Here is a 23573-nt window from a genome sequence, read left to right as displayed (position 1 = left end):
TCCACAACAATGTTTGATTAATTAAGCTTACCAATTAAAGTTGTTGACCAAAAAAAAAGAGAGAGAGTTAATCGTAGAAATCGTATGAAAAAATTAAACACATTGCCAGTAATTAAGATGACACATGTCAAAATGTTAGAAGTGTCAAATGTCAATAAATTATAGCAAGTTTAGAGGAATCAAATATGTCAACAAATTTGAATGTCATATTACTTGCTAATCTCTTATCTTATAAGATTTAAGATATTGAAGTTTACTCATTAAAAATTAACTAAAGAAAAATTCTGACCATCATTAAAATAATATCACATTTAGCTTGATTATATATATAATCCCACAACCATACGTACTAAAATTACTAATCCCCAAGTCAAAAGAAATGACAATGGTTTTGTCCGATCTTCCAAATGATTTGTTGGAAAAGATATTCTCTAGGGTTCCTTTAAAATTACTAAAAGCAGTCAAACTTACTTGCAAAAACTGGAACACTTTAACCAAAGATGAGAGCTTTACTAAGAAGTTATTTGGTAAAACGGTAGCAACAAAGGAGAATGAGTTTCTTGTGGTCACGATGATGAATTACAAAGTTTATTCAATAAGTGTCAATCTCCATGGAATACATAAAGAAGATAGCTACGTTAAAGCATCTACCATGCATAAAGCTAAACTCATTAGCCTAAACGATGATGAAGATTATGGAGTTGATAATATATCCAATGTCTTTCACTGCGATGGTTTATTGTTATGCGTTACTCATGACGTAAACTCTAGGCTAGTGGTTTGTAACCCTTATTGTGGGCAAACAAGGTTGATCAAACCTAAAGAGGCTTACAAGTTATCTTACAGGTACGCTATTGGATACGAGAAGATGAAGAACAACTCTCTCTAGTGTTAGAGAAGAGCAGCTTGCGTGCTATTTTAGCGCGAGGATACACTGATGATGGAGATATGGATTACGAATAAGATTGAACCTGAAGAAGCATCGTGGAACAAGTTGTTGGAGTTAATATGACACCACTCACTGGTTTTCAGTTTAAGTTTTGGGCTGCGAGTTTCTTCATAGACGAGAAGAAGAATCTCGTTGTGGTTCTTGGCAAAGATGTGTTGGACTTTACCCGCAACGCATATATTATTGGAAAGTAAATCTTGGAGAATATAAAGAAGAATATTGTTACTCATGTGTGTGCTCTTCTTATGTCCCAAGTTCAGTGCAAATCAAGCAAGTCATAGTGGGAAAGGATGGTAGGATTATGATCTTTTGGGTTTGTTTATTTTTATGCATCTTTGTTTTGATCTATATTTTTAGTTATTTATGTTTTAGATAGACTCTTCTATATATGGGTTCGAAGTCTATTTATGAGCGTTTGATTCTATCTATTGGTATTTTATGTATTCAAAGCTTTTATGTTCTTCATTTTCATGAACGTAATGTGCTTATTTTGGTGGGCGTATCACTTTAATCTCTCTCATTTAGGATTCATAGCTTAGCTCTTATCTAAATCAAGTCGTAGGACATAACATTAACAATGACAACTCATAGGAGAGGTTATGAAATGCGTATTGCATACTAAATAACCAATTTTTTAAAAATATAGAAGCAAGTAGTAGACTTTGGTAAAAGAGATGGTGACGCAACACATATATATAGAGCAAGCGCCGCCCCACCTGAGTTGCTGAATAAAGGAGAGGTGAAGACTTGTAAATTCCGAACATGGCCTATATTATATATCACCATTTGAAAGCTATGTAACGTAAATGAAATATTGTGGTCGAAACATTCTGTTTGGTTATATATTTGATATGAATGTGTTTATTCGTACCTAATCTTTCAAATAAAACAAAACAATGCTAAGAGTACTTATGTTTGTTTTTTTTTTTCTGATAAAGAAAACTTATGAAGTATTTACCTTTTTATTTATACTTAAAATCTCTCATTGGATATGAAATTCTTAGCCATTGGTATAGTTGAATACATTGCTCCGGTTCAACAACATATCAATATAAGAAATAGGTCGGCATGTTGCTCATTATATATTGTTGTCTAGTACATAGGACGGTAGGAGAATAGAATTGTCAATATTTTATAAAAGGGTGAGTTGGAAAACTAGTACAATAACTATTTATAATTAGGAAACTAATAAATTTCCACTATTTACTACTATTTTGGTGACTTTTAAGCACTTAGATAAAAAGAATATTTACGAGTATGCCACTGAAAACGTATCTGTACATTTTATAAAGTGTACGGATGTACAAAAATATTTTTTTGTACAATAATAAAAATACCACTTAATATCATCCGTACACCGTATTATTGTACAAATTTAGTATGTGTACAGACGTATTTTGTACAGTTTAGTATATGTACAGACGTATCTGTACATTTAATTGGATGTGCAGACGTATCCGTACAGTTTACTAATTGTACGGATGAATAAAAAAATATATATTTTTACCCGTACAACTATTATAGTATACCAAAATATTTTTTTGTACAATAATAAAAATACCACTTAATATCATCCGTACACCGTATTATTGTACAAATATACGTAAATATACATATTTTGGTATACTATAATAGTTGTACGGGTAAAAATGTATATTTTTTTATTCATCCGTACAATTAGTAAACTGTACGGATACGTCTGCACATCCAATTAAATGTACAGATACGTCTGTACATATACTAAACTGTACAAAATACGTCTGTACACATACTAAATTGTACAAAATACGTCTGTACACATGCTAAACTGTACAAATAAATATATATATATATATATATGAAATAAATTTAAAATTTATTAAGTAAAATACATATCAAATTGTAGAGAAAAAACATAGATTTTTGTGTATCATAAAAGTTGTACGAGAATAATAACACAAAACCGAGTATGTAAATTATTAGATTCATGGGTTAAGAATATTCAAAGAAATAAATATAAAAAATTAACCAAAAAAACAAAAAACCAAATCGAAAACAATTGCCCTCCTTGTCATTTTCCCCCTTTTTTTCTATCTCACACCTTCTCTATCTCATATTGTAGGGTCCATCGACTAATTTCCTAATTATGAATAGTATATGTACTAGTTCACAAATTTCTTTCCAAAAATGTACTAATTCTCCAATTAATCCTTTATAAAATACTAGAAATTATGTCACACATTACATGAGTTTAAATTACTAAAAATAAAATATATGATAATTTATTACTAAATATATAGTAAAAGTGTTTAGTTACTTTTCAAATAAATTGATCATTTTAATTTAAAGAACAAAATAACCAACCTTTGCATCTAAATGAAGTGAAGAAGAGTAAGAAAGAGTATTTTACATGCAACTTATGCTTTATCTTTTTTTTCCTTCTCCGTAGTGCTAATATTAAAGCGGATAAATTAGCACGGACCTCCCGTGTTTTTATCCCATATTTTTGTATGTTAACAATGTTCGTCTGCTATGGATTACAAATTTTTCTAATAATATATTAAACGGTTTATAAAAAAATCTAAATAACTAACTATGCTACGTGTTAAATTAGGGTTTGTTATAGGCTTCCAACTCAAAACCAATTGGCAATGAGTGGATTGGCCCTAACCCTTTATATATTACTTAAGTCCCCTCACATCTTCCGATGTGGGATCTTTTCTCCACACGCCCCCTCGAGATAATGGCTCTTTTTAGCCATTAATCTCGACAGAATCCATCACGCCCCCTCGAGATAATGCTCTTATAGCTATCTCGATGGAATTGGGACTTCTTTTGGGCCATCAATTAATGGGGTGATCGGGCCTCTATCCGGGCCGGATTAAGTAATGGGTCAGCGTGTGTTCGGGCTCTGATACCATGTTTTGAGATCAGCGTCCCAGGGTTGTCTCCAGAAGACAAATCATAGGGAGAAATAGTGCGACGAGTTTCAACACGAGCTACAGCCATTTCACTCATCGTTTAGAAAAACTTTCGATTAAAAGAGAAAATCGAAAGAGAGGTCAAGCAGAGAGAGAAGAAAAACAGAGTAGTAGTGACAGCGGAAACAAAATCACAAGATCGAGCAATACAAAACCGTTTTTCGTAGTTAGGTTTGTAGCTCTGCTACCATGTCAAGAAACCTCAGTTTGTGTAAAATAGGTTTTCTTATCGATATCGATGTACATTCTTCACCTTATATACATGCTAAGATTAGTATAAACTCTTGACCTAATTACAATGTAAGTGAACTAAGATAAACAAGCCCATATGGCCCAATACCCTCCCTCAAGCTGGAACGTGGAGATTGCAGACACCCAGCTTGCCAAGAAAAGCTTCAAACTCTTTTTGTCCAAGAGCCTTAGTCAAAATATCAGCTAGCTGTGACTTGGTGTTAACATGGGAAGTAGAAATGACGCCACGAATGATCTCATCGCGAATAAAGTGAACATCATTACCAACATGCTTTGTACGTGCGTGATAAACCGGGTTGGCGGCTAACTGAATTGCAGATAAACTATCGGAATGAAGTGGAATAGTGTAGGAGCAATCAATACCAAGAATAGGAAGAAGCTCTTTTAACCAAAGAAGTTCACTAACGGTATCAGCCATGGCCCGGTATTCTGCCTCAGCCGAAGAGCGAGAGACACGGTCGTGTTTCTTAGTTTTCCACGAGATAGGAGAACCCCCGAGCTGAATAAACCAACCAGTAAGAGAACGGCGAGTTGACGGACATGTAGACCAATCAGCATCACACCAAGCTGTGAGTTTCAAATCAGTTTTAGAACGAAGTAAGATGCCTTGACCCGGACTGTTTTTGAGATACTGAACCACACGCAAAGCAGCCTCCCAATGTTCTGTTTTAGGAGCTTTCATGTATTGTGAGAGGATATGAATAACATAGGACAGCTCAGGTCGTGTATTACCAAGATAGATTAAACAACCAACTAACCGGCGATAACGAGAAGACTCCGGAATCATATCTCCTTTAGCATACGCGAGTTTGTGGTTCTGCTCTAAAGGAAATGTAACGGGCTTCACACCGAGAAGACCGGTTTCTTCGATGATGTCGAGAGCGTATTTCCTTTGACATAAATAGATACCGTCCAGACCACGAGCAACCTCTATACCAAGAAAATAGCGAGAAATACCGAGATCCTTCATATGAAAACAAGTATTAAGATACTCCTTAAACATGTGAATAACACGCAAGGTACTGCCGGTGATAATTAAGTCATCAACATAGACTAAGACGTAGAGTCGATCAACCCCATTATCAAACGCAAAGAGAACTGATCCGCTTCATTTTTCCCAAACCCATAGGCAAGAAGAGAAGTCGCAAGCTTAGCAAACCAACACCGAGGAGCTTGCTTTAGACCGTAAAGAGATTTGTGGAGACGACAAACCTGATTTTTATGCGTAGTACGAAACCCCGGAGGTAGTTGCATATAAACCTCTTCTTCGAGATCGCCGTGAAGAAACGCATTATGCACATCCATTTGGTGTACTTCCCAATCTAAAGACGCTGCTTGTTGTAGAAACGTACGAACTGTGACCATTTTTGCAACCGGTGCAAATGTTTCATTGTAATCAACACCCTCGGTTTGGTAGTTTCCAAGGACAACCAGCCGTGCTTTGTGACGTTCTAATGAGCCATCGGCGTTATATTTCAAACGAAAAACCCACTTGCAGCCTAAAGCTTTCTTTCCCGGAGGTAATTCACCAACAGTCCATGTACCCGTATCCTCAAGAGCTACGATTTCGTCTTTAACAGCCCCACGCCAATGTTCATCCTCAAAAGCAACTTTGTATGACTGAGGTTCAACGCCAGTAGTGATAGCATACAGGTAGCGTTGATAGTTTTCAGAGAATTGAGTGCTAGAGAGATAGTTATCTAGGGGATACGGCGTGGCTGACGGATACGGAGCGTAAAGGAGGTGAGTGACGTAATCAGCCAGCTTGACAGGAGGGTTCTTCTTTCGGTGACCAAAGCCTAGCTGTTCAGGTTCAGAATCATCTGAGGTATCCGAGGAGCTATCATGATCAGAAGGTGCGACATGGTGATCGGACACAACCGTGTCTGACTCAGAGACGTCGTCTAAGTCTGTGTCATCACTAGTGTCATCATGTTCCGATGAGGAAGAAGACAAAACAGGCGTCTGTTCGGGATCAAGACCGACGTGAACGGGAGAAGAGGGAGTGCTGGTTTCCGTGGGCGAAGGTTCAGTCGGAGTGGAACCCGAATCTGCTGGAGGTGACGACAAGACAGAAGCGGGTTCAACAGGAAGTATAAACGTTGGTCTCAAAGAGGAAGAAGGAGAGGTGGAGACAGGAGCCGTGAATGGGAATGTGTTCTCGTTGAAAACAACATCACGAGAGACTGATATTACTCCGGTTTCCATGTTATAAACACGCCATCCTTTCTTACCCATGGGATAACCAACGAAAATTGACTTAATGCTACGAGAAGCAAATTTATCCCCACCGTGCTTTTGGTTGTGAACATGACATAGACACCCAAAGACACGAAGATGATCCATGGGAGGAGGACGTTTGTAAAGCATCTCGAATGGAGTCTTTCCTTGCAAAATGGTTGTAGGAGTCCGGTTCATTGCCAATTGGTTTTGAGTGGATTGGCCCTAACCCTTTATATATTACTTAAGTCCCCTCACATCTTCCGATGTGGGATCTTTTCTCCACACTACGCATAGGTTATTGTATGATACTTTTCTTAAATAAATGAATGAAACATATTTTTGTATGAAGTTAACAATCAAATTAACCACCAGTGCGGTGGGCTAGTGGTTTAAGTGCAGGAATTGGATTCATGTGCTCCCTAGTTCGATTTCCGGTGGAAGAAATGCTTTACGCCATGTCATAAAGTATTAGCAAAGTCTGGTTCCGAACCATGGGGGAGATTAAGGCCCAGGCTCGAACACCTCCTAGTTAATAAAAAAAAAAAGTTAACAATCAGTAAGAACTAAATACTTTTATTCTTATTGCAATAATCTTATTTGGTAATGGCTGCAAAAAATAACATTTTTATTTATTACATAGATTAATGTCAAACCAAAAACCAACTTTTTATGAGTGAGTAGATTAATTAGTTATTTTATAATGGTTACAAGAATAACTATGAGCAATGGATTAATGTAAAATACCATTACACATATTGAAAAATATAAACTACATATTGTGATTATGGTCAAAAGCTAACAACGGCGCAAACCTAGCATTCGTAGATGGTTACGAAATAAGCAATGATGTCCTAAATCATTATATTTAAGGACACTCCTCCATATCTCTCTCAAGAGCTCACATTTTTCATATGTTCTTCTAGTACTGTACATTTATACACCTAGCCAATAAAATGTCCTATAATTTTTTTATATATGTACATTATAACAAAACTGTATACAAGAACGTATAACAAAATCGTCTATATATATATATTGCTCATCGTAAATGTGAAGCTGCACTAAGTTTTAAAGATATGGCTTTGAGTTTTCCTATATCCGTGATTTCTTCAACCATGGTACGACCCGAAAAAGTAAACAAACCCGGTCGTGCAAAGATCCATCTAACTCCTCATGATCTTGAGCTTCTTTATGTTTTCTATCCTCAAAGAGGTCTCCTCTTCCCCAAACCTGACCCGGACAACCACATCATCCCTAGATTAAAGGCTTCTCTTGTGACCGCGTTAAAGATATATTTCCCTTTGGCTGGTCGTCTCGTCAAAGTAAACAACCACCAAGACAAGACGCTGTCCTTGTACATCGACTGTGACGGTTCAGGAGCCAAATTCGTCCATGCAAAAGCCAAATCTGTCGCGGTCAATGATGTTCTTCAGTCTTATGGCTCTGTTCCTGATTTCATATCGCAGTTTTTCCCTGCCAACGATGTTGTTAGCCGCGACGCGCTTGTCTCAGAGCCCTTGCTTGCGATACAAGTCACCGAGATGAAAGATGGGGTATTCATTAGTTTTGGTTACAATCACTTGGTGGCTGATGGTTCTTCCTTCTGGAGTTTCTTCCACACTTGGTCCAAGATTTGTCTCAACGGTTCTGTTTCTAATATTAAGCCTCTTGTTCTCAAAGATTGGTTCCTTGACACGATTGACTACCCGGTACATATTCCGGTTTCGGAGATGGAGACGCAACCACATTGTGAAAATTCAACCAAGGAGAGAATCTTTCACTTCTCAGTAAAGAAAATTTCAGATCTCAAAGCCAAAGCTAACTATGAAATTGGCACTATGTTTCCGAAAATCTCGTCTCTTCAAGCGGTTATGGCATATCTTTGGCTACCAATCATCAGCCACAGTGGTCTCAACCGGGAAGAAGTAACACAATGCAAACTAGCTGCGGATATGAGACAAAGGCTAAACCCTTCTCTCAAGAAAGAGTGCTTTGGAAATGTAATCGATGTGCTTGAGGCTCTGGTGATGTGCTAGAGTTTGATCTATGTTGATCATTGTTTCCCTTTCAGATTAAGTTTCTCCTTTCTCAGATTTGCTAATTACAATCTCTGTAATTGCAGATCTCTTGGCTGATCATAAATCGGAGTGTGTGAGAGAGTTGGGTGATCGATACTCCTAACACACTGTGGGAGAGCTGTTGGATCATGGACTAGGCTGGACTGCTTTGCAAATAAGTCAAACGGTGAGGTCAAAAACGGATGAGAGTTATAAGACTTATGCAAATAATTGGACTAGAGATGTTATAATACCAAAACTAGGGGTTAGAAGTAGATTGGCTGATCATTCTTTGATCGTAGCAAGCTCTCCTCGGTTCGACGTGTACGATAATGATTTCGGCTGGGGAAAACCAATCGCGGCTCGGGCTGGACCGGGGAATGGTATTGGTGGTATGCTCGTAGTGTTTCCGGGAGTTGAAGAAGGGAGTATTGATGTTCATGCGACCTTAAATTCTTCTTTATGGTCTGATGTACTTAGTGAACCTATTGACCAAATGATATAATTGGTTAATAAGATACTTGTTAACCATAATTGTGAAAAAGAACGATTGATCTTGACCTTAAGTGAGAGTTAGTTAAGTTGGTAAAGAGTGTTTAGAATCGAGTTGTACTGAAATATTAATCTCATATTGTTGAATATGTTATTTAGTTTGACAAATGTTCTAATTACTGTTTTAAAATATAGCAAATTTTCACAACACTTAAAACTTGTAATATTGTTATGTTATGTACGTTATAGTCAGAAACATGCCTCACAAGAAAAACCAAAACCAACCAAAATTGACTTACTTACTGAATGGAAACTAAACTTAAGAACCAAAAGAACTGAAACTGAATTGTATTGAACCGAAAACCGAATGAATATCAAAAATATCCGAAAATACCAAAAAACTAAGATTATCTGAAAAAACCAAACTGAAAAAACCAAAAACATCCAAATACCAAAATATTCTTGAATAACCGAGCTAAAATTATCTAAAAATACCCTAAAACACCCAAAAGTATTAGAAAATAACTCAAATTATCCTAAATATTTTGGTTAAAACCAAAATAAAGAATACCTAAAAATATTTTGGTTTTATATCGATTTTCTGCTCGATATCCAATACCGAACATAAATTAAAAAAATTAAACCAAACTTCTATAAAAAAATCAATTTTGATATAATCAAACTTAAGAGCTGAAACTAAAACCGAAAATAGCGATATAAATCCGAATATCCGAACGTTAAGCACCAATAAGAAGTCAGAAATATGGAGCTACCATTGCGCAAAGGACCACATATCGAGCAATTATTATATTAACACATGGTGACAAGTACTTGACGATTAAAGGAATACACAATAAAAAGTGTACGAATGGTCTTTCTTTGTCAAGTTTATTATATACATATCCTAATTATATTAATCTCTAAACTATGTTGTTTCTATAATTGTAATCTCAGTGCCCACAACCCTATTTAACACCACAATACTTAAAATGAAAAAATAGTACATGATATAACATTTTTAGGTCATATAGTTTTTAGAATTAGCACTACAAGAAAAACAGCAATTTCCTACGGCCAGTTACGTGAAAAATTGGTAGGAAACAGTCGTTTCTTACGGTATTCCTTCGAAAAAAGTGGTAGGAAATCGCTCGTAGGAAATCGTAAATGGTAAGCTATTGGTAGGAAATTTTCCTACCAAAAACGCGCCGAAGCAAATTTTGAAGGTATTTTCGTAGGAAAAGCGAAGGGTATTTCCGACCGTTTTCCTTCCAATAATGCGTAGGAAACGCTTTCCTTCTAATTTCCTACCAAACGGTTTCCTTCTATTTTCCTACGAAAACTTTATTCATTCCAATTTCCTACGAACCGTTTCCTTCTATTTTCCTACAAAATTTTCCTTCACCTTTCCTTTTAAAGATGACCTTCCAGCATTCCTTCAAATGTTTTTGGTAGGAAATATTAAATATTCAATAAATTACATAATTCAGTTTTAAATAGATTATAAATTCTTAAATTGACAAAAAAAATATTTAAAACGATGAAAATAACATAAACATATATATAAACATAAATGTAATACAAACCAAATGTTGGTAACCATCTACATCAATATGATACAAACAACCTAAAAGTCAAAAAAAATGTTCAAGTTTTGAAAGAACCAGATCAATACTCTTGGGTTTAATCGTCGTCATCTTCAGGATTTGAGGAGATCAGATTTAAGCATCTTTACAATCTTCTCTCTGTGAACAACAAATTAGAATAAACTTTTGTTAACAAGCAATAAAATATTTAAAGCGTAAAGTTCATGTACTTTTTCTATGTTTCAAGTTAATTAACCAATCTTTTAACACTTTTGTTTCTATTATATTTGCTGAATGGCGTAATTCATTTATATTACCTACGCACTTTCGCTAATCATGCCTCCATTATTTTATTCACACCCAAAAAAGTCCATTGATCAAAATAGATAATCTATAATACAATACTTTATGAACAGAAATGAACCAAAGTTAAATCGATAACCTATTCATTATTCTACCAAAACAGAGAATTGAAAGTTATAACTTGTGATAGAGTGTAGTGGTTTCTATGCGATGCTAAATATACAGAAGAACAGTCTCAGAGAGTCACAAACAACTCACCAAGTGGTTTTCTGGTCTTCTTCTTGATGCTTACTTCCTCAGCTTCATCCAGCACCAAATTCATGTACTCATTAAAACCCTGCAGGATAGGAAAGTTAAGATAACTAAACAATGGAGCATTCAAGTCAACTAAACATCTCCTGATTAGAAACAAAAGATAAACTAAAGACATGACATTGACAAATCTTAAACCATCTCTGTTATTCATCTAAACAGTAGTATGACAATACAAATGCAGTTTTAAATGTAGATAATACACACCAACAACCCAAATAATATAACTAATTGCTATCAATTGCTCCCTTACTAAAATTAAACAATGTAGTCACAATATAAGCTTCACTGTGTAATTAAATCAGTGGTACCAACTAAAGTTCGAGCAAGAACTAGAAACATCATTACGACAAATTTCAAATGTCACATTAAAATTCTACCTTAAAGAAAAATATCACATTAGTGATAATGTATTCAATTTCTTTTCTACTTTAGACTATCAAAAGCCAGAAACTTTTCAAAACATGACTTACAGTAGTAGTACGTCCCTCAATCCTCAAATCTTTCTGCTTAAAAAGCCAAATCTGAATCCGAGTTTATGCATTATAAGGACCAGACTATATAAGTCTTATATCTAAGGTTCCAAAACATAGAAACTATATTGTAATGAAAATATTTCCATCTCAAGTCTCCGTCAAGATTTCAGAACCTCCGGTGATGCTCTCCGTTCGATGGTAGTCGTCCTCGTCTTGGAGCCACCAGAGAACTTCAAAAGTACGAGCTTTCCGTCGGAGAAGAGCTCGTCGGCGGAGAGCATTGTGACCGGATCTTCGAGAAAAAACTCACTATCCACAATTGGGTCTTGCTTATCCGGTAAAGGTTGCTGAGTGAAGGTTGCGGAGTGAAGAAGGTTGAAGAGATTGTCGGTTTCGTCGACGGCGGAGACATAAAACACTTAAACTCTTTAGGTTTGTTTTGCTTTTGTCTTAATGGATCAAATAAAATCTGGAGGCCCAACAGTATTCTTAGAAGCCCAGATTCTTAATTTCTTATAAGCCTTCTTTTTTGTGTTAAATTAAAATAAAATTATCTTTATCATTATTAATTTTTAAAACTTTTTCCTGTAATTATAAATTTTATTTTTTGTTTGATAGTTTATATAAATTTAAAATTTTAAAACAAATATGATATAAATATTTTTTTTCGTCTTAAACAATTGAAACAAATAAATGTATAAGTACAATTATAATTATATGCCCAAAACAATTATTATACAAATTAGTACTTTATAAACAAATTATAAAGATCTATTTTCTGTTTAGAATTTTTAAAACTTATTTATTGCAACTAAAATGTTCATATCCTTTAACCATATATGTGTTGAATTGTAAGTGAAAAACTTTGGATAATACAATTTTTCTTTTAAATTTAAAAAGATGAAAAATATATATATTTTTTTAAAAATGTATATATTTAAAAAAAAAATTGTTTTAAGAAAAAAAGATGAAAATATTTATATTTTAACAATAGGAAATGGTTGAGGATATGATATTTTGAACAATATATATTGCAACAATAGTAACCTACTAATTTCCTACAAATCTGTCTCCTTCAAATTTCCTACGAAATGATTTCCCTCGATATATCTACTAATTTCCTACGACATTTCCTTCCACTTCTGCGTCGAAGGCGTTTCGTAGGAAAAATTCCTACCAATTTCTCTCTGCGTTATTTCTTTCCACTTTCCTTTTCGTTTCCTTCACAATTTCCTACAAAACTATTATTTAAAAGAATTTGGTAGGAAATATTCCTACCACTTTCTGACACATTTCCTCGTAGTTAAACACTCTTCCTTTTTCCTACCACTTTCCATTTTTGTGATAAATGCGAAGTTTTTCCGTAGGAAAATTTTCCTACCATTTATTTTGTAGGAATTTCCGTAGGATATTGACATGTTTTCTTATAGTGTAGCTTCGAATAGAGGCATAAACAAAGACATATATGGTATAGATACATTGACTAAGCAGGATGCATGAGATTTAAGTGACGACGACCTTGGAATAATGCTTGCATTGTACTGAAAATCACAACATATGGTCAAGTAAGGTTAAAGCACACCGAAGTGTTTCGAAATTACACTAAACTCTTTGATAAGAAGTGTTTTCGACACTTGGTCATATATAACATCATGGGTTCATATTTTTTTCACATGTTCTACATCTTTAGTACTCCATTGGGTATCTACGATCTATATAGTACAATTTAGACCTACCCAAATGTCCTATTTCAAAACTTTTAATACTATATCATTACATATATTTTCACATTATTGGCATGTTCTCAGGAAGTACGAAAATTTTCTAGTGTCCACATCCTAATGTAAGTAAACATTACACATGTAATTATATATATATACTAGAAAATGACTGGCACGATGCATGATTTTGTTTTGTATCGATCGAATAATTGATTTTTGATTGTTTAAATATGAGAAAAATATATAAATGTTTTTTTTTTAAACCGGTGTAATTACTCTAGACATATTTTTTTTTTATTTCTGTTGACTTAGGTAGTTATTTAAAAATTTATCGACAACTAATTAAGGCCATTGAATACAATTTGGTTATTGAATTCTAAAAGAGCGTGTTGGTCTTGTTTGACTTTCCTAGGATTCTCATGATGCGTTTCGATTGATCCTAGTTCGTTTCTGATGATTTCGACATAGAGATCCGAATCTGAGTGATGTTAACATGGACGCAATGCTGTAGAGATCCCATGGCATCGACATGGTTCCAAGAAACTTGTAAACTAAAGGAAAAATCATTTTTCTTTTTGTCAATATTGTGACGTGGATGCCATGTCACATGTGTAGTTTACGTCATCAAAATTCCATAGTTTTTGTTATTATGGTAGCTTATGTATGATTTAACACAAATTCATAACTATATATAGTAAATTTGAAATAATATTTAGTTGAGGTATGAATTAGCATGTGGTATATTTGATGTATGGATTAAATATTTGGTTTGAGTTTAGATATGAAAAAGCTTTTTTTCCGACGAAATAACATATAACTTAATTTTATTATTTTCATTAAAATGGTTTATTGATTCATGTTTTTTGGATTTTAATTCATATACTAGGTTTTGAACTCACGCTATGCATGAGTTTATTCGATATATTTTGTTAAAACTTAAATACGATTGATGATAATTATTTAATATCATCTTATAATTTTTGTGAACTATTATTAAAGAAAAAATTTATTTCAAATACACAATTTTAAAAACTATAGAAAGCAATAATACATAATATTTAACTACCTTAACCATATCGATCGTCTATCGCGTCAAATACGTAAGTAACGTGATTAGTTAAAGGTAGATCAGCAAGAAGAAAACATGGATCATCCACAAAGGGAACCAACTAGGATTGGAGCAGAGGATACTCCAAGGATCATACTCAGCGCCAGGGGATCGTTTCTCTGGCGGTTCAGAATAACAATTTCGAGATAAAGAGTAGCTTGATTTCAATAATTTAGGGGAATAAATTTCATGGTTTGCCACTTGAGAACATTATTTCAATCATTTGGTCAGCTAAATCATAAAGACATTATGTTTGTTGAAAGTTGAAAGTTGAAATGTTTTATTCAGTCGTAGCAATGCGTTCTTTGTACGGTGCATAGATAAAATTGAAAGCTTCCTTTCGTAGACATACCGTATTTTCTCGGATAAAACTCTGAATCATGATTTCTATGTAAAAAAAAGACATGTCATTATTTTTATGACTTTTTGGAGAAAAAATAAAATTTGGTCCCTATTTGTTATGGACTTGATTGGGAACAGAAAAAAGGATCATGTGCACATATTGGGCATAATGAGATGCATTGAGATGATATTTAGGAACTAGTGAATATGAGTAATCAACATATATATATTTTGAATGTAATGTTAAATATATATTCAAAGAAAAAATTAAAACGTTTTTACAACTAGTAAAACATTAAGCAAAATAATATGCTGAAAATAAAATGCTGAAAAGAAAAAATTAATTTGTAACACCCATTCTTTCACAAGTTGAAACTAATCAACATATTATTAAAGAAGTCACTTAAGAAAGAACATCATGGTAGCTTCAATTTAATAACAATATGATGCTAGGCATAATGGTGGAGTTATTGAATTTGTGCATACAGACTTGAAAAAAAAGATACCTCATTACTAAGCTGGTGCATTCTTATCATTCTTACCATATTTTTGCTAATTCTAAATAAGTGGTAGAGAGAAGGATCGAACTAATGACCTCATTACTCATGCATTCTTAATACCATTAAGCCTACTTTCCCATACTAAAAATTTAAATATTTGAAAGAATGAATTAAAATAATACAATGTTTATGATGTTATGCAGATATTATGAGTTTACGACTTAGAGACGAAAATTTTATAATGTATATGGTCGTTTCTTTAATCAGAATCACGAATTGAAGAACTTATTTGAATCACGATCAAGAACAAAGATGTCAATTGAACAGTAAAATAACCAAGCTTGATTAAACTAATTTTTGGAAGCTTAGTAAATTCCAAATTTGACAATAACATTTTGATGAACACGTCTTCAATGGATATATATAAAATATCCCTTAATTTTATATATTATCCTCTTACTGTTTGGGTTACTAGATCTCTTTGTAACACCAATGGGACTCTATCCACACATATCACATATGAGCTGATGAAGCTGGCCATTCTCCATGTCTTCTACTGTTTTGTTCTTTCTACAATGAGTAAACTGTGATTTGATGAAACATGTATCTCATCAAGAACAAAACCTTCATTTCCTAGAGACTTATCCGAGAGGAGCTTGGGCATATTGTCTTAGCTTGTTGAGAAAGTCCGAGTTAGCAACAAAGGATTTCGTAATTGCATATTTGCACTAAACCCTTTTAAAAAACACCACTGTACGATGCGTTTGGAATTATTTACCTAAATCACTAGAGTAAACGACACACCGATCCGTCATGTAACATCAAGAGTTCACATTATGCACCTTCCCATTAATGTCCTATTTCATTTTTTTTGGTTATAAATATTATATCATACCATATCACAAGTCTTCACATTATTGGCATGTTCTCAAAAACAAATACGGAAATTGTCTAGTATGGTCTACATATATCTTTCTATCCATCATAAAGGTATGGCTCTAGTAATTTCTATATGCGTCTAGTTGATATAATATGTTATTTATATGTTACAAACTTTTAAATCTACAGGCTCAAAATGGTAGAAGTGATCGTGATTTCTTCAAGCACTGTACGACCGGGAAACAAAAACAAACCGGGTCGCAAGAAGATCCATCTAACTCCACATGATCTTGACCTTCTTTATCTTTTTTATCCTCAAAGAGGTCTTCTCTTCCCCAAACCCGAACCTGGAAACCTTATCCTTCCGCGGTTAATGTCCTCTCTTTCGACTGCCTTAGAGATATATTTCCCTTTTGCTGGTCGTCTCGTCAAAACAAACAATCAAGAAGACAATACAGTGTCGTTTCACATTGACTGTGATGGTTCGGGTGCCAAATTCGTCCATGCAAAAGCCGAATCTGTCTCCGTCAACGATATAATTCAGTCTCATGGCTCTGTTCCTTACTTCTTAAGGCAATTTTTTCCTACCAACAATGTGCAAAGCCGTGACGCCCTAGTCTCCGATCCCTTGCTTGCGTTGCAAGTCACCGAGATGAAAGATGGAGTTTTTATCAGTTTCGGTTACAATCACATGGTGGCTGATGGTTCTTCCTTCTGGAAATTCTTCAAAACTTGGTCCAAGATTTGTCTTAACGGTTCTGTTTTAAATTTGCAGCCTCTTGTTCTCAAAGACTGGTTCCTTGACACGATTGATTACCCGGTACATATTCCGGTTTTGGAGATGGAGAAGCTATCACGTTGTGATGTTTCAACTAAAGAGAGAGTTTTCCACTTCTCAAGGAAGAACATTTCATATCTCAAAGAGAAAGCTAACAACGAAATTGGCACCACAGATATAAAAATCTCATCACTTCAAGCAGTTGTGGCATATCTATGGCTATCAATCATGAAACAAAGTGGTCTCAACCGAGAAGAAGAAACGCAATGCAAAGTAGCGGCAGATATGAGACAAAGGCTAAACCCTTCTCTCAGCAAAGAGTGTTTTGGGAATGTAACTTCTCTCGCAACGGCTACAACCACTGTAGGAGAGCTATTGGGTCATGGACTAGGCTGGACTGCTTTGCAAATAAGTAAATCAGTGAGGTCAGAAACAAATAAGAGTTATAAATTTTTTGCAAAGAATTGGGTTACAAATGTGAAGAGACCAAAAACAGCAAATGGAAGTATATTGGCTGACCATTCTTTGATCATAGCAAGCTCTCCACGGTTTGAAGTGTACAATAATGACTTCGGTTGGGGAAAACCGATCGCGGCTCGAGCCGGACCGGCTGATGGGACTGGTGGTATGCTTGTGATGTTTCCGGGAGTTGAAGAGCGGAGTATTGATGTTCATGCGACATTTTGTTCTTGTTTATGGTCTGATATGCTAGTGAACCTATTGACCAATGATATGAACGATGACTAGGAAGTCTAGGATAAATCATATCAATCATGTAAGATAACGAATAATGAATAATCTCCTTGAGGAGTTAGTCATATTAATATGTGTTTATATAGTGTACAAGCATATCATAACTACCGAATTTTTTTTTTGAATCTAATGTCAAATTATATTCAAAGAAAAATAACGTTTGTACAACTAGTGCATCGTGTTTTTAGAAATAAAACAGAAAATTAACCACATAACTACTGATTATAGTATACAACAATAAAGATTTGGATTTATATCTAATCTAACAAATCACACTTTACCCAAATTGTAACTATCTTCAAATATCGACTGATCTAGACTTTCTTAAACTAAGGTTTAGAAACATTCATTAAAACCGCTTTAAAGATTTACGTGCCAAAATATTTACATTGAGCTACTGTTACGGAGAGGCCACATATTGAGACTTGGCACACTTTGTTTCTGACGAAAAAAACAAAAATGATATTGGAAAGTTTTTTTTTTTTTTTTGAAATTAGAAAATAAAACATGGATGAAAATGACCATCGCTAAATTGCTCTTTCTCCTCCTTTCTTTTATTATTATTTTTTCTTTTTGGTTGTGAACGACCATCACTAAGTTGTTATGGATCATTTCAATTATCTACTGTATTGTGTATCTATATATTTTGAAGTACATTTGTGTTAAAATCATTTTTGGCAATGATTCCTAAAAACCAAATGTTTTAAACAATATTAATCTCAAATCATTAATGTTAATTTCGTAAATATGTATCTTGAGTCGGTTTAAAACTAAAATTTATAACCGAAAATGACCAAATAATTTTTTTTTATGGTATACCATTTGTGAAGTTGTCCACCGACAACTTTAATTATTTATATAAAATTCAAATATTCAGTAGACAACAATTTCATGGTTTTTTCCTATTTATTTCTGCTAGCTTAATTTATTATGTTGAACGTATAAACAATTTTAATATTCAGTGGAAACCATTTCCATGGTTGTGTTTTGCGAGATACGAGTTTTTTTAGCCAGTAATTGAAATTTTGAAGATTGCTTTGGCTTCTATGGCAGCAGCCTTCATCTTCTATATCTAATATTTCTTTCATAAGACAACTTAAAATCTTCATTTTTGTAGACAATTTTGAACTCATGTGGACAGCTTTCCCAAATTCTATGATTTTATGACAACTTTGGTCGATCTCATAGTCCATTAGATCTCACCCATTAGATCTCATCCACAGCTTCAAATGTTACATCACTTGTCACTATTTTTGTCTTTATGGCATAGGGAAGATGTGGAATCAAACATGACATTTTCGAAAAGTTTGCCATTAATTCATGGCATTTCTCCTAGATTTTTCTTTTTCTAATTTGTTGTTTATAATTGCATCATTTTAACGATGATACTTTGGTATTTTATTCTTGATTTTGTGGTACTCGTGGAAAGAATGGACAATTTAGATGGAAATAAGATTTTGACCATTAAAATAAATGTAAAAATAAAGCTATAAGATTTTCTTTATTTAATCTCTGTCTTTGTATTATTCGTCGATCTCAACTCGGTTTGTGGATTTTATTAGTTTCCCAATAATCTTGCTAAGAGCTTCACTGAACAACATAAATATAATGTGCATGATTAAAACCCATATTATGGCCATGTTCTTTAAGGTTTGCTAGTCTGAAACAGTCATGAAACCAACGACTGATAAAAAACTGTTAAAACAAGAAATCAAATTTTAGTTTATTTAAAATTTGAATCAAATTTATGGTAATCTCTTTTCGGTACAAAACATTCATTCGAGACTACACAAATACAATTATTACGATCATATCTATATATATAAAGTTAGCTTTTTCTCTCTTCTCCCTAAGCCACATCATCATCCACTTCATTTTATTATTTAATTTTTAAAATTAATTATACCATTTTATCATTTAATTTTAAGATTTAAACCTATGTAAATAAGCTTTTCAAAAATTGATATAAAAGGTTTTTTTTATATTATACATTATAAAACTAAAAAAAAAGTTAATTGATCAAAAGTTAAAAAAAATTACTAATTGTCGATTATACTAACAAATATATTTATAATAGATTATAGTTTTAAGTGAATGTTTAAAATATATATATATATATATATATATGATTATATTTACACAATGTAAACCTAAATTGTAATGGGATTTAACGAGAATAGAACAAAAAGTAAGAAATTTTGAGAATATAATTCTATCTAATTTCTGTCTCACAAAATTTTCCAACATAAATGAGATAGGTCAGACCGAAACATGAATTATCATTTTTTTTAAACGTATAAAAAGGCAAAAATACAAAAAAATATTTTTTATAGGTTTCCAATATGAATTAATTATTTTTTCCAGTAAACACATATGTTAAACTAATAAAAAAATTAACTATATTTTATAAAAATTGAAAATTAAAATTAAAACACTATTAATGAAATAAACTAAATATAAAGTAAATTATACTAATATGTTAAATTTAAAAATTGTTCCATATGAAAAACAAAAAAATATATAAAACATAAAATCAGAAACAAATATATAATAGTATAAAAATGATCATTACGAGATATAAATTACGACAAATCCAAAAAAGAAAAACATAAAAAAAAATTATGACAATATATAAAGAGATAATGTAAACAATAAAAAATACAACAATCCGCCCAAAACTCACAAATCATTTTCAAATTTCAGGCCAACATATTAAAAGAGCCCACAATATTAACATCTAAATCTATATTTGGTAAAAACCTAATAGCACACGTTTTTCAGTGATTCTCCACCGTATTTCCGTTTACACCCACACTTCGACTTAAACTATACCCACTTAATTTCTTAACAACTAATGAAGCTAAAACTCAATAGTTTTTCTATACTAACATAATCTAAGTTTTAGAAAAGTAAAATATGATATAGTGAAAAGAGTAAGTAGAAAATAAAATACGAATCAATTACTCATAACGCGCGGGAAACCGACTAGTAATTTATAAAACGAACTATAAAGTTACAACTTCATCTTTTATAGTCTAGAAACTGCATATTTAATTAGATCCTTGCGAAGAGTTTTGCCCGATGGAGTCTTTGGTATTGAGTTTATAAATGCGACCTTTCTTATCTTCTTATATGGTGCGACCTGTTTACCATATTAGATAAATTTAATCACCTAACTTACATAAGTATGATATAATTGAATTGAGTTTAGGTTATGATGATCATAAACACACCTGTTTAGAAATATATTCAATGACTCTTCTCTCACAGAGATTGCTCTCAGGTCTTCGCGCAATGTAAGCCATCGGATATTGTCCTGCTTCTTTATCCGGAAACCTTTTGTGATGCAAAAATTAAAAATCAAACATAAGAAAAACTTTAAATTTTTTTTCCGTTTCAAATTAGTTGTCTTTTTCATACATATAAAAAAAACATTTAATTTTTCTATTTCTCTTTTCACTATTGTGCATTGTTTTTCACTAATGCATTAGTTTTATATATGTTTTATAAAATGAAAAAATCTTGAAGTCTAAAAAAGAAGTAATATAAGACTTTACGGGATAACAGCTGCATCAAGAATATCTGGGTGATTCAGTAAGAGAGCTTCTAGTTCAGCTGGAGCTACCTATTATACAAACCAAAACATCATTATATTTTGTTTTTGAGACATATTATATCAAATGAATTTATCAGAGTGACAAAATGAAAATTTGATTTTAAATTTTAACCTGGTAACCCTTGTATTTGATTAGCTCTTTCAATCGATCAACGATAAAAATATATCCATCATCATCTATATAGCAAAGATCTCCTGTTTTAAGCCATCCTTCTGAAGTAATAAGTTCTTCTTCATTTCTAAAATAACCTTTAAACAAAAATAAACATAAATTAGAGTGACTTTTTGGTAGTATTTCGTAAATACTTGATGTATTTTATTGTATGTGTTTTTTAAAATAAATTTTGATATATTGATATTACATAAAATTAAAGTATAATATGATAAAATAACAAGATATTTTTTTAAAAATACATGTGAAAAAAATAACAAGAATTTTTTTAAAAAAATACATGTGAAAAGTATTGTACCTTTGGCAATAGAAGGCGATGTATTTTATGGCGTTTAAGGCGATAAATTAGAGTGATTTTTGGTAGCATTTTCGTAAATATGCGATGTATTTTATCGCGATTTTTTAAATAAAATTAAAATATAATATGATAAAATAGCAAGATATTTTTTTATAAAATACATGTGAAAAGTTTTAGTACTAGATATATGTTCAGAAATGAACTTCATAAATTATTGTACCTTTGGCAATAGACGGCCCTTTAAGCCAAAGCTCTCCTGTTTGGTTCACACCCTTGAACTGACCTGTCTTTGGTTCCACGATCCTTGCTTCTGCACCACACGACAACAACCCTACCGCACCATATCTCTTACTCTCCTCCACCGAATCTATAGAAGCTCCTACACCGTTAGATTCCGTCAATGCGTATCCTTGATAAACATCAACCGTTGGATATTTCTCCATAAACACTTTAGTAACCTCCTTACTCAACGGTGCTCCACCGCACCGTACCGTTCTCAAGAAGCTTACGTCGTACTTAGCTTTTATTTGATCCGCTTTGTTTATCATTGCAACCAAAACTGGCGGCACGAGAATCAGAGTCTTGGCTCTGTATTTCTCAACTGCCGCCATCATTTGGCCTAGCTCGAACCGAGGTAGGATGATGACTGTCGTACCTAACGTTAAAGTTGCCATAACGAAGTTGAGTAAGCCAAAGGTGTGGAACAATGGAACGGTGCAAAGGAACGTCTGTTGTGGCTGTTCAAATGGCTCCGCGATGTATCTCGCCACATGTGCTATTAAGTTTCCGTGAGACGAAATCACACCTTTGCTTAGTCCTGTCGTCCCTGAGGAGTAAAGCAACATGGCCGTATCGTCTTTGTTAACTTGGTTTCTCACTCGTTGTCCTCTTGGCTCTTTCTTGATCATCTCATTTAATATTCCAACCACTCTGAGACCTCCTGGAGCGCGTAGGGAATATTCTACGCACTCCAGGATGATGGATATACCCGAACTGGCGAGTTTAGGAGCCAGTTCGGGGGTAGTGAAGGCGAGTTTTGGATTACTATCCGCGATCTGTCTAGAGATCTCACCAGAAGTATTGAGAGGGTTCGCGGTTGTGACGACAGCACCTAGAGACATGACTGATAGACATACGATGGGGATGGTAATGGAGTTGGGAGACAGGACAAGGACAACGTCGCCTTTACGTATTCCCACGTCATGTTGGAGAGAGTCCGCGACACGATCCACGGCTCTCCATAAATCGGAGAAGCTAATGCAATGGTCCGTGGAGGCGTCTATGAAGGCGGTTGTGCCATGGTGCGTTTGGGATGAGATGAATGTTGTGACATTGAGAGAGTCGTTTGAAGGAAGTGCCAATGGTTTGCGTTTACTGTAAAATGTTGAGTCTGCATTGCAGAAACCATTTCTTGGATCGATCAGTGATGAGAATCTTTTGGAATTAGTCATTTTCTTAAAATGGTATTAGACTTTTTGGTGGAAAGGTCTCTGACTGTTATAAACTTATAATAATTGTAGTAGCAGTGTAGCACCAATCAGAGCCTCTTAAATAGACACATGTTCAATGTGCATTGGAATCTTAAAATCTGTAATAACTTGTCCTATTCGAAATAAATGTATTTTGTTTTATCTGTAAAAATTGAAACTGACTTTCTATTTGTATCTTTATTAGAAGAAGTAGGGGAAAACAACCAAAATTAACTCGAATAATTTGCGAATGTATTTTTATCCCCGACTTTCAATAGAATTGTCGTTTCATATCCGAATTGATAAAATATTCAAATTTACAACATAAAA

At 33.6% G+C, this 23573-nt stretch overlaps 4 protein-coding genes and 1 long non-coding RNA gene across 5 annotated transcripts; 3 read left to right on the top strand and 2 right to left on the bottom strand.

Moving 5' to 3' along the window:
* The first annotated feature begins 385 nt into the window (after positions 1–385).
* Positions 386–1360, top strand: LOC17886171 (putative F-box protein At5g36200). Its single transcript, XM_006292522.2, is given in 5 exon segments — positions 386–883; positions 947–995; positions 998–1123; positions 1126–1262; positions 1322–1360. Coding segments are annotated over 5 exon segments (849 nt in total).
* Positions 1361–7460: 6100 nt separating this feature from the next.
* On the top strand, positions 7461–8946 carry LOC17885046 (uncharacterized acetyltransferase At3g50280). The gene is made up of 2 exons (XM_023783145.1): positions 7461–8411; positions 8569–8946. Exons 1-2 carry the CDS (start codon positions 7461–7463, stop codon positions 8944–8946), a joined length of 1329 nt encoding a protein of 442 aa, XP_023638913.1.
* A 1525-nt stretch (positions 8947–10471) lies between these two features.
* On the bottom strand, positions 10472–11996 carry LOC17886157. Its single transcript, XR_002833997.1, has 3 exons — positions 11605–11996; positions 11078–11156; positions 10472–10675 (listed from the first exon to the last, which is right to left on the bottom strand). It is a non-coding gene; the product is annotated as an uncharacterized LOC17886157 (long non-coding RNA).
* Positions 11997–16347: 4351 nt separating this feature from the next.
* LOC17887232 (uncharacterized acetyltransferase At3g50280) lies at positions 16348–17719 on the top strand. Its single transcript, XM_006293079.2, has one exon. The coding sequence runs from the start codon at positions 16354–16356 to the stop codon at positions 17680–17682; it is 1329 nt and encodes a 442-aa protein (XP_006293141.1). The 5' UTR covers positions 16348–16353; the 3' UTR covers positions 17683–17719.
* A 2997-nt stretch (positions 17720–20716) lies between these two features.
* Positions 20717–23225, bottom strand: LOC17886612 (4-coumarate--CoA ligase-like 8). The gene is made up of 5 exons (XM_006290791.2): positions 21995–23225; positions 21417–21553; positions 21246–21313; positions 20922–21024; positions 20717–20830 (listed from the first exon to the last, which is right to left on the bottom strand). The coding sequence occupies exons 1-5, from the start codon at positions 23223–23225 to the stop codon at positions 20717–20719; spliced, it is 1653 nt and encodes a 550-aa protein (XP_006290853.1).
* Positions 23226–23573: the final 348 nt, after the last annotated feature.

Source organism: Capsella rubella, unplaced genomic scaffold, assembly GCF_000375325.1.
Source record: "Capsella rubella cultivar Monte Gargano unplaced genomic scaffold, Caprub1_0 scaffold_5, whole genome shotgun sequence".
NCBI lineage: Eukaryota > Viridiplantae > Streptophyta > Magnoliopsida > Brassicales > Brassicaceae > Capsella > Capsella rubella.
The sequence above is the reverse complement of the archived record's forward strand: the minus strand, read 5'-3'. Positions and strand labels throughout refer to the sequence as shown.

What these genes read in the sequence shown, in the direction of transcription:
- LOC17886612 (XM_006290791.2), bottom strand. Translation starts at nt 23,225, where the DNA reads ATGACTAATTCCAAAAGATTCTCATCACTGATCGATCCAAGAAATGGT. An exon ending in AGGGCCGTCTATTGCCAAAG is followed by an intron (nt 21,554 to 21,994) that starts GTACAATAATTT and finishes TTTTGTTTAAAG; the next exon opens with GTTATTTTAGAAATGAAGAA. An exon ending in TCAAATACAAGGGTTACCAG is followed by an intron (nt 21,314 to 21,416) that starts GTTAAAATTTAA and finishes TTTGTATAATAG; the next exon opens with GTAGCTCCAGCTGAACTAGA.
- LOC17885046 (XM_023783145.1), top strand. Translation starts at nt 7,461, where the DNA reads ATGGCTTTGAGTTTTCCTATATCCGTGATTTCTTCAACCATGGTACGA. An exon ending in ATGTGCTTGAGGCTCTGGTG is followed by an intron (nt 8,412 to 8,568) that starts ATGTGCTAGAGT and finishes TACTCCTAACAC; the next exon opens with ACTGTGGGAGAGCTGTTGGA.
- LOC17887232 (XM_006293079.2), top strand. Translation starts at nt 16,354, where the DNA reads ATGGTAGAAGTGATCGTGATTTCTTCAAGCACTGTACGACCGGGAAAC.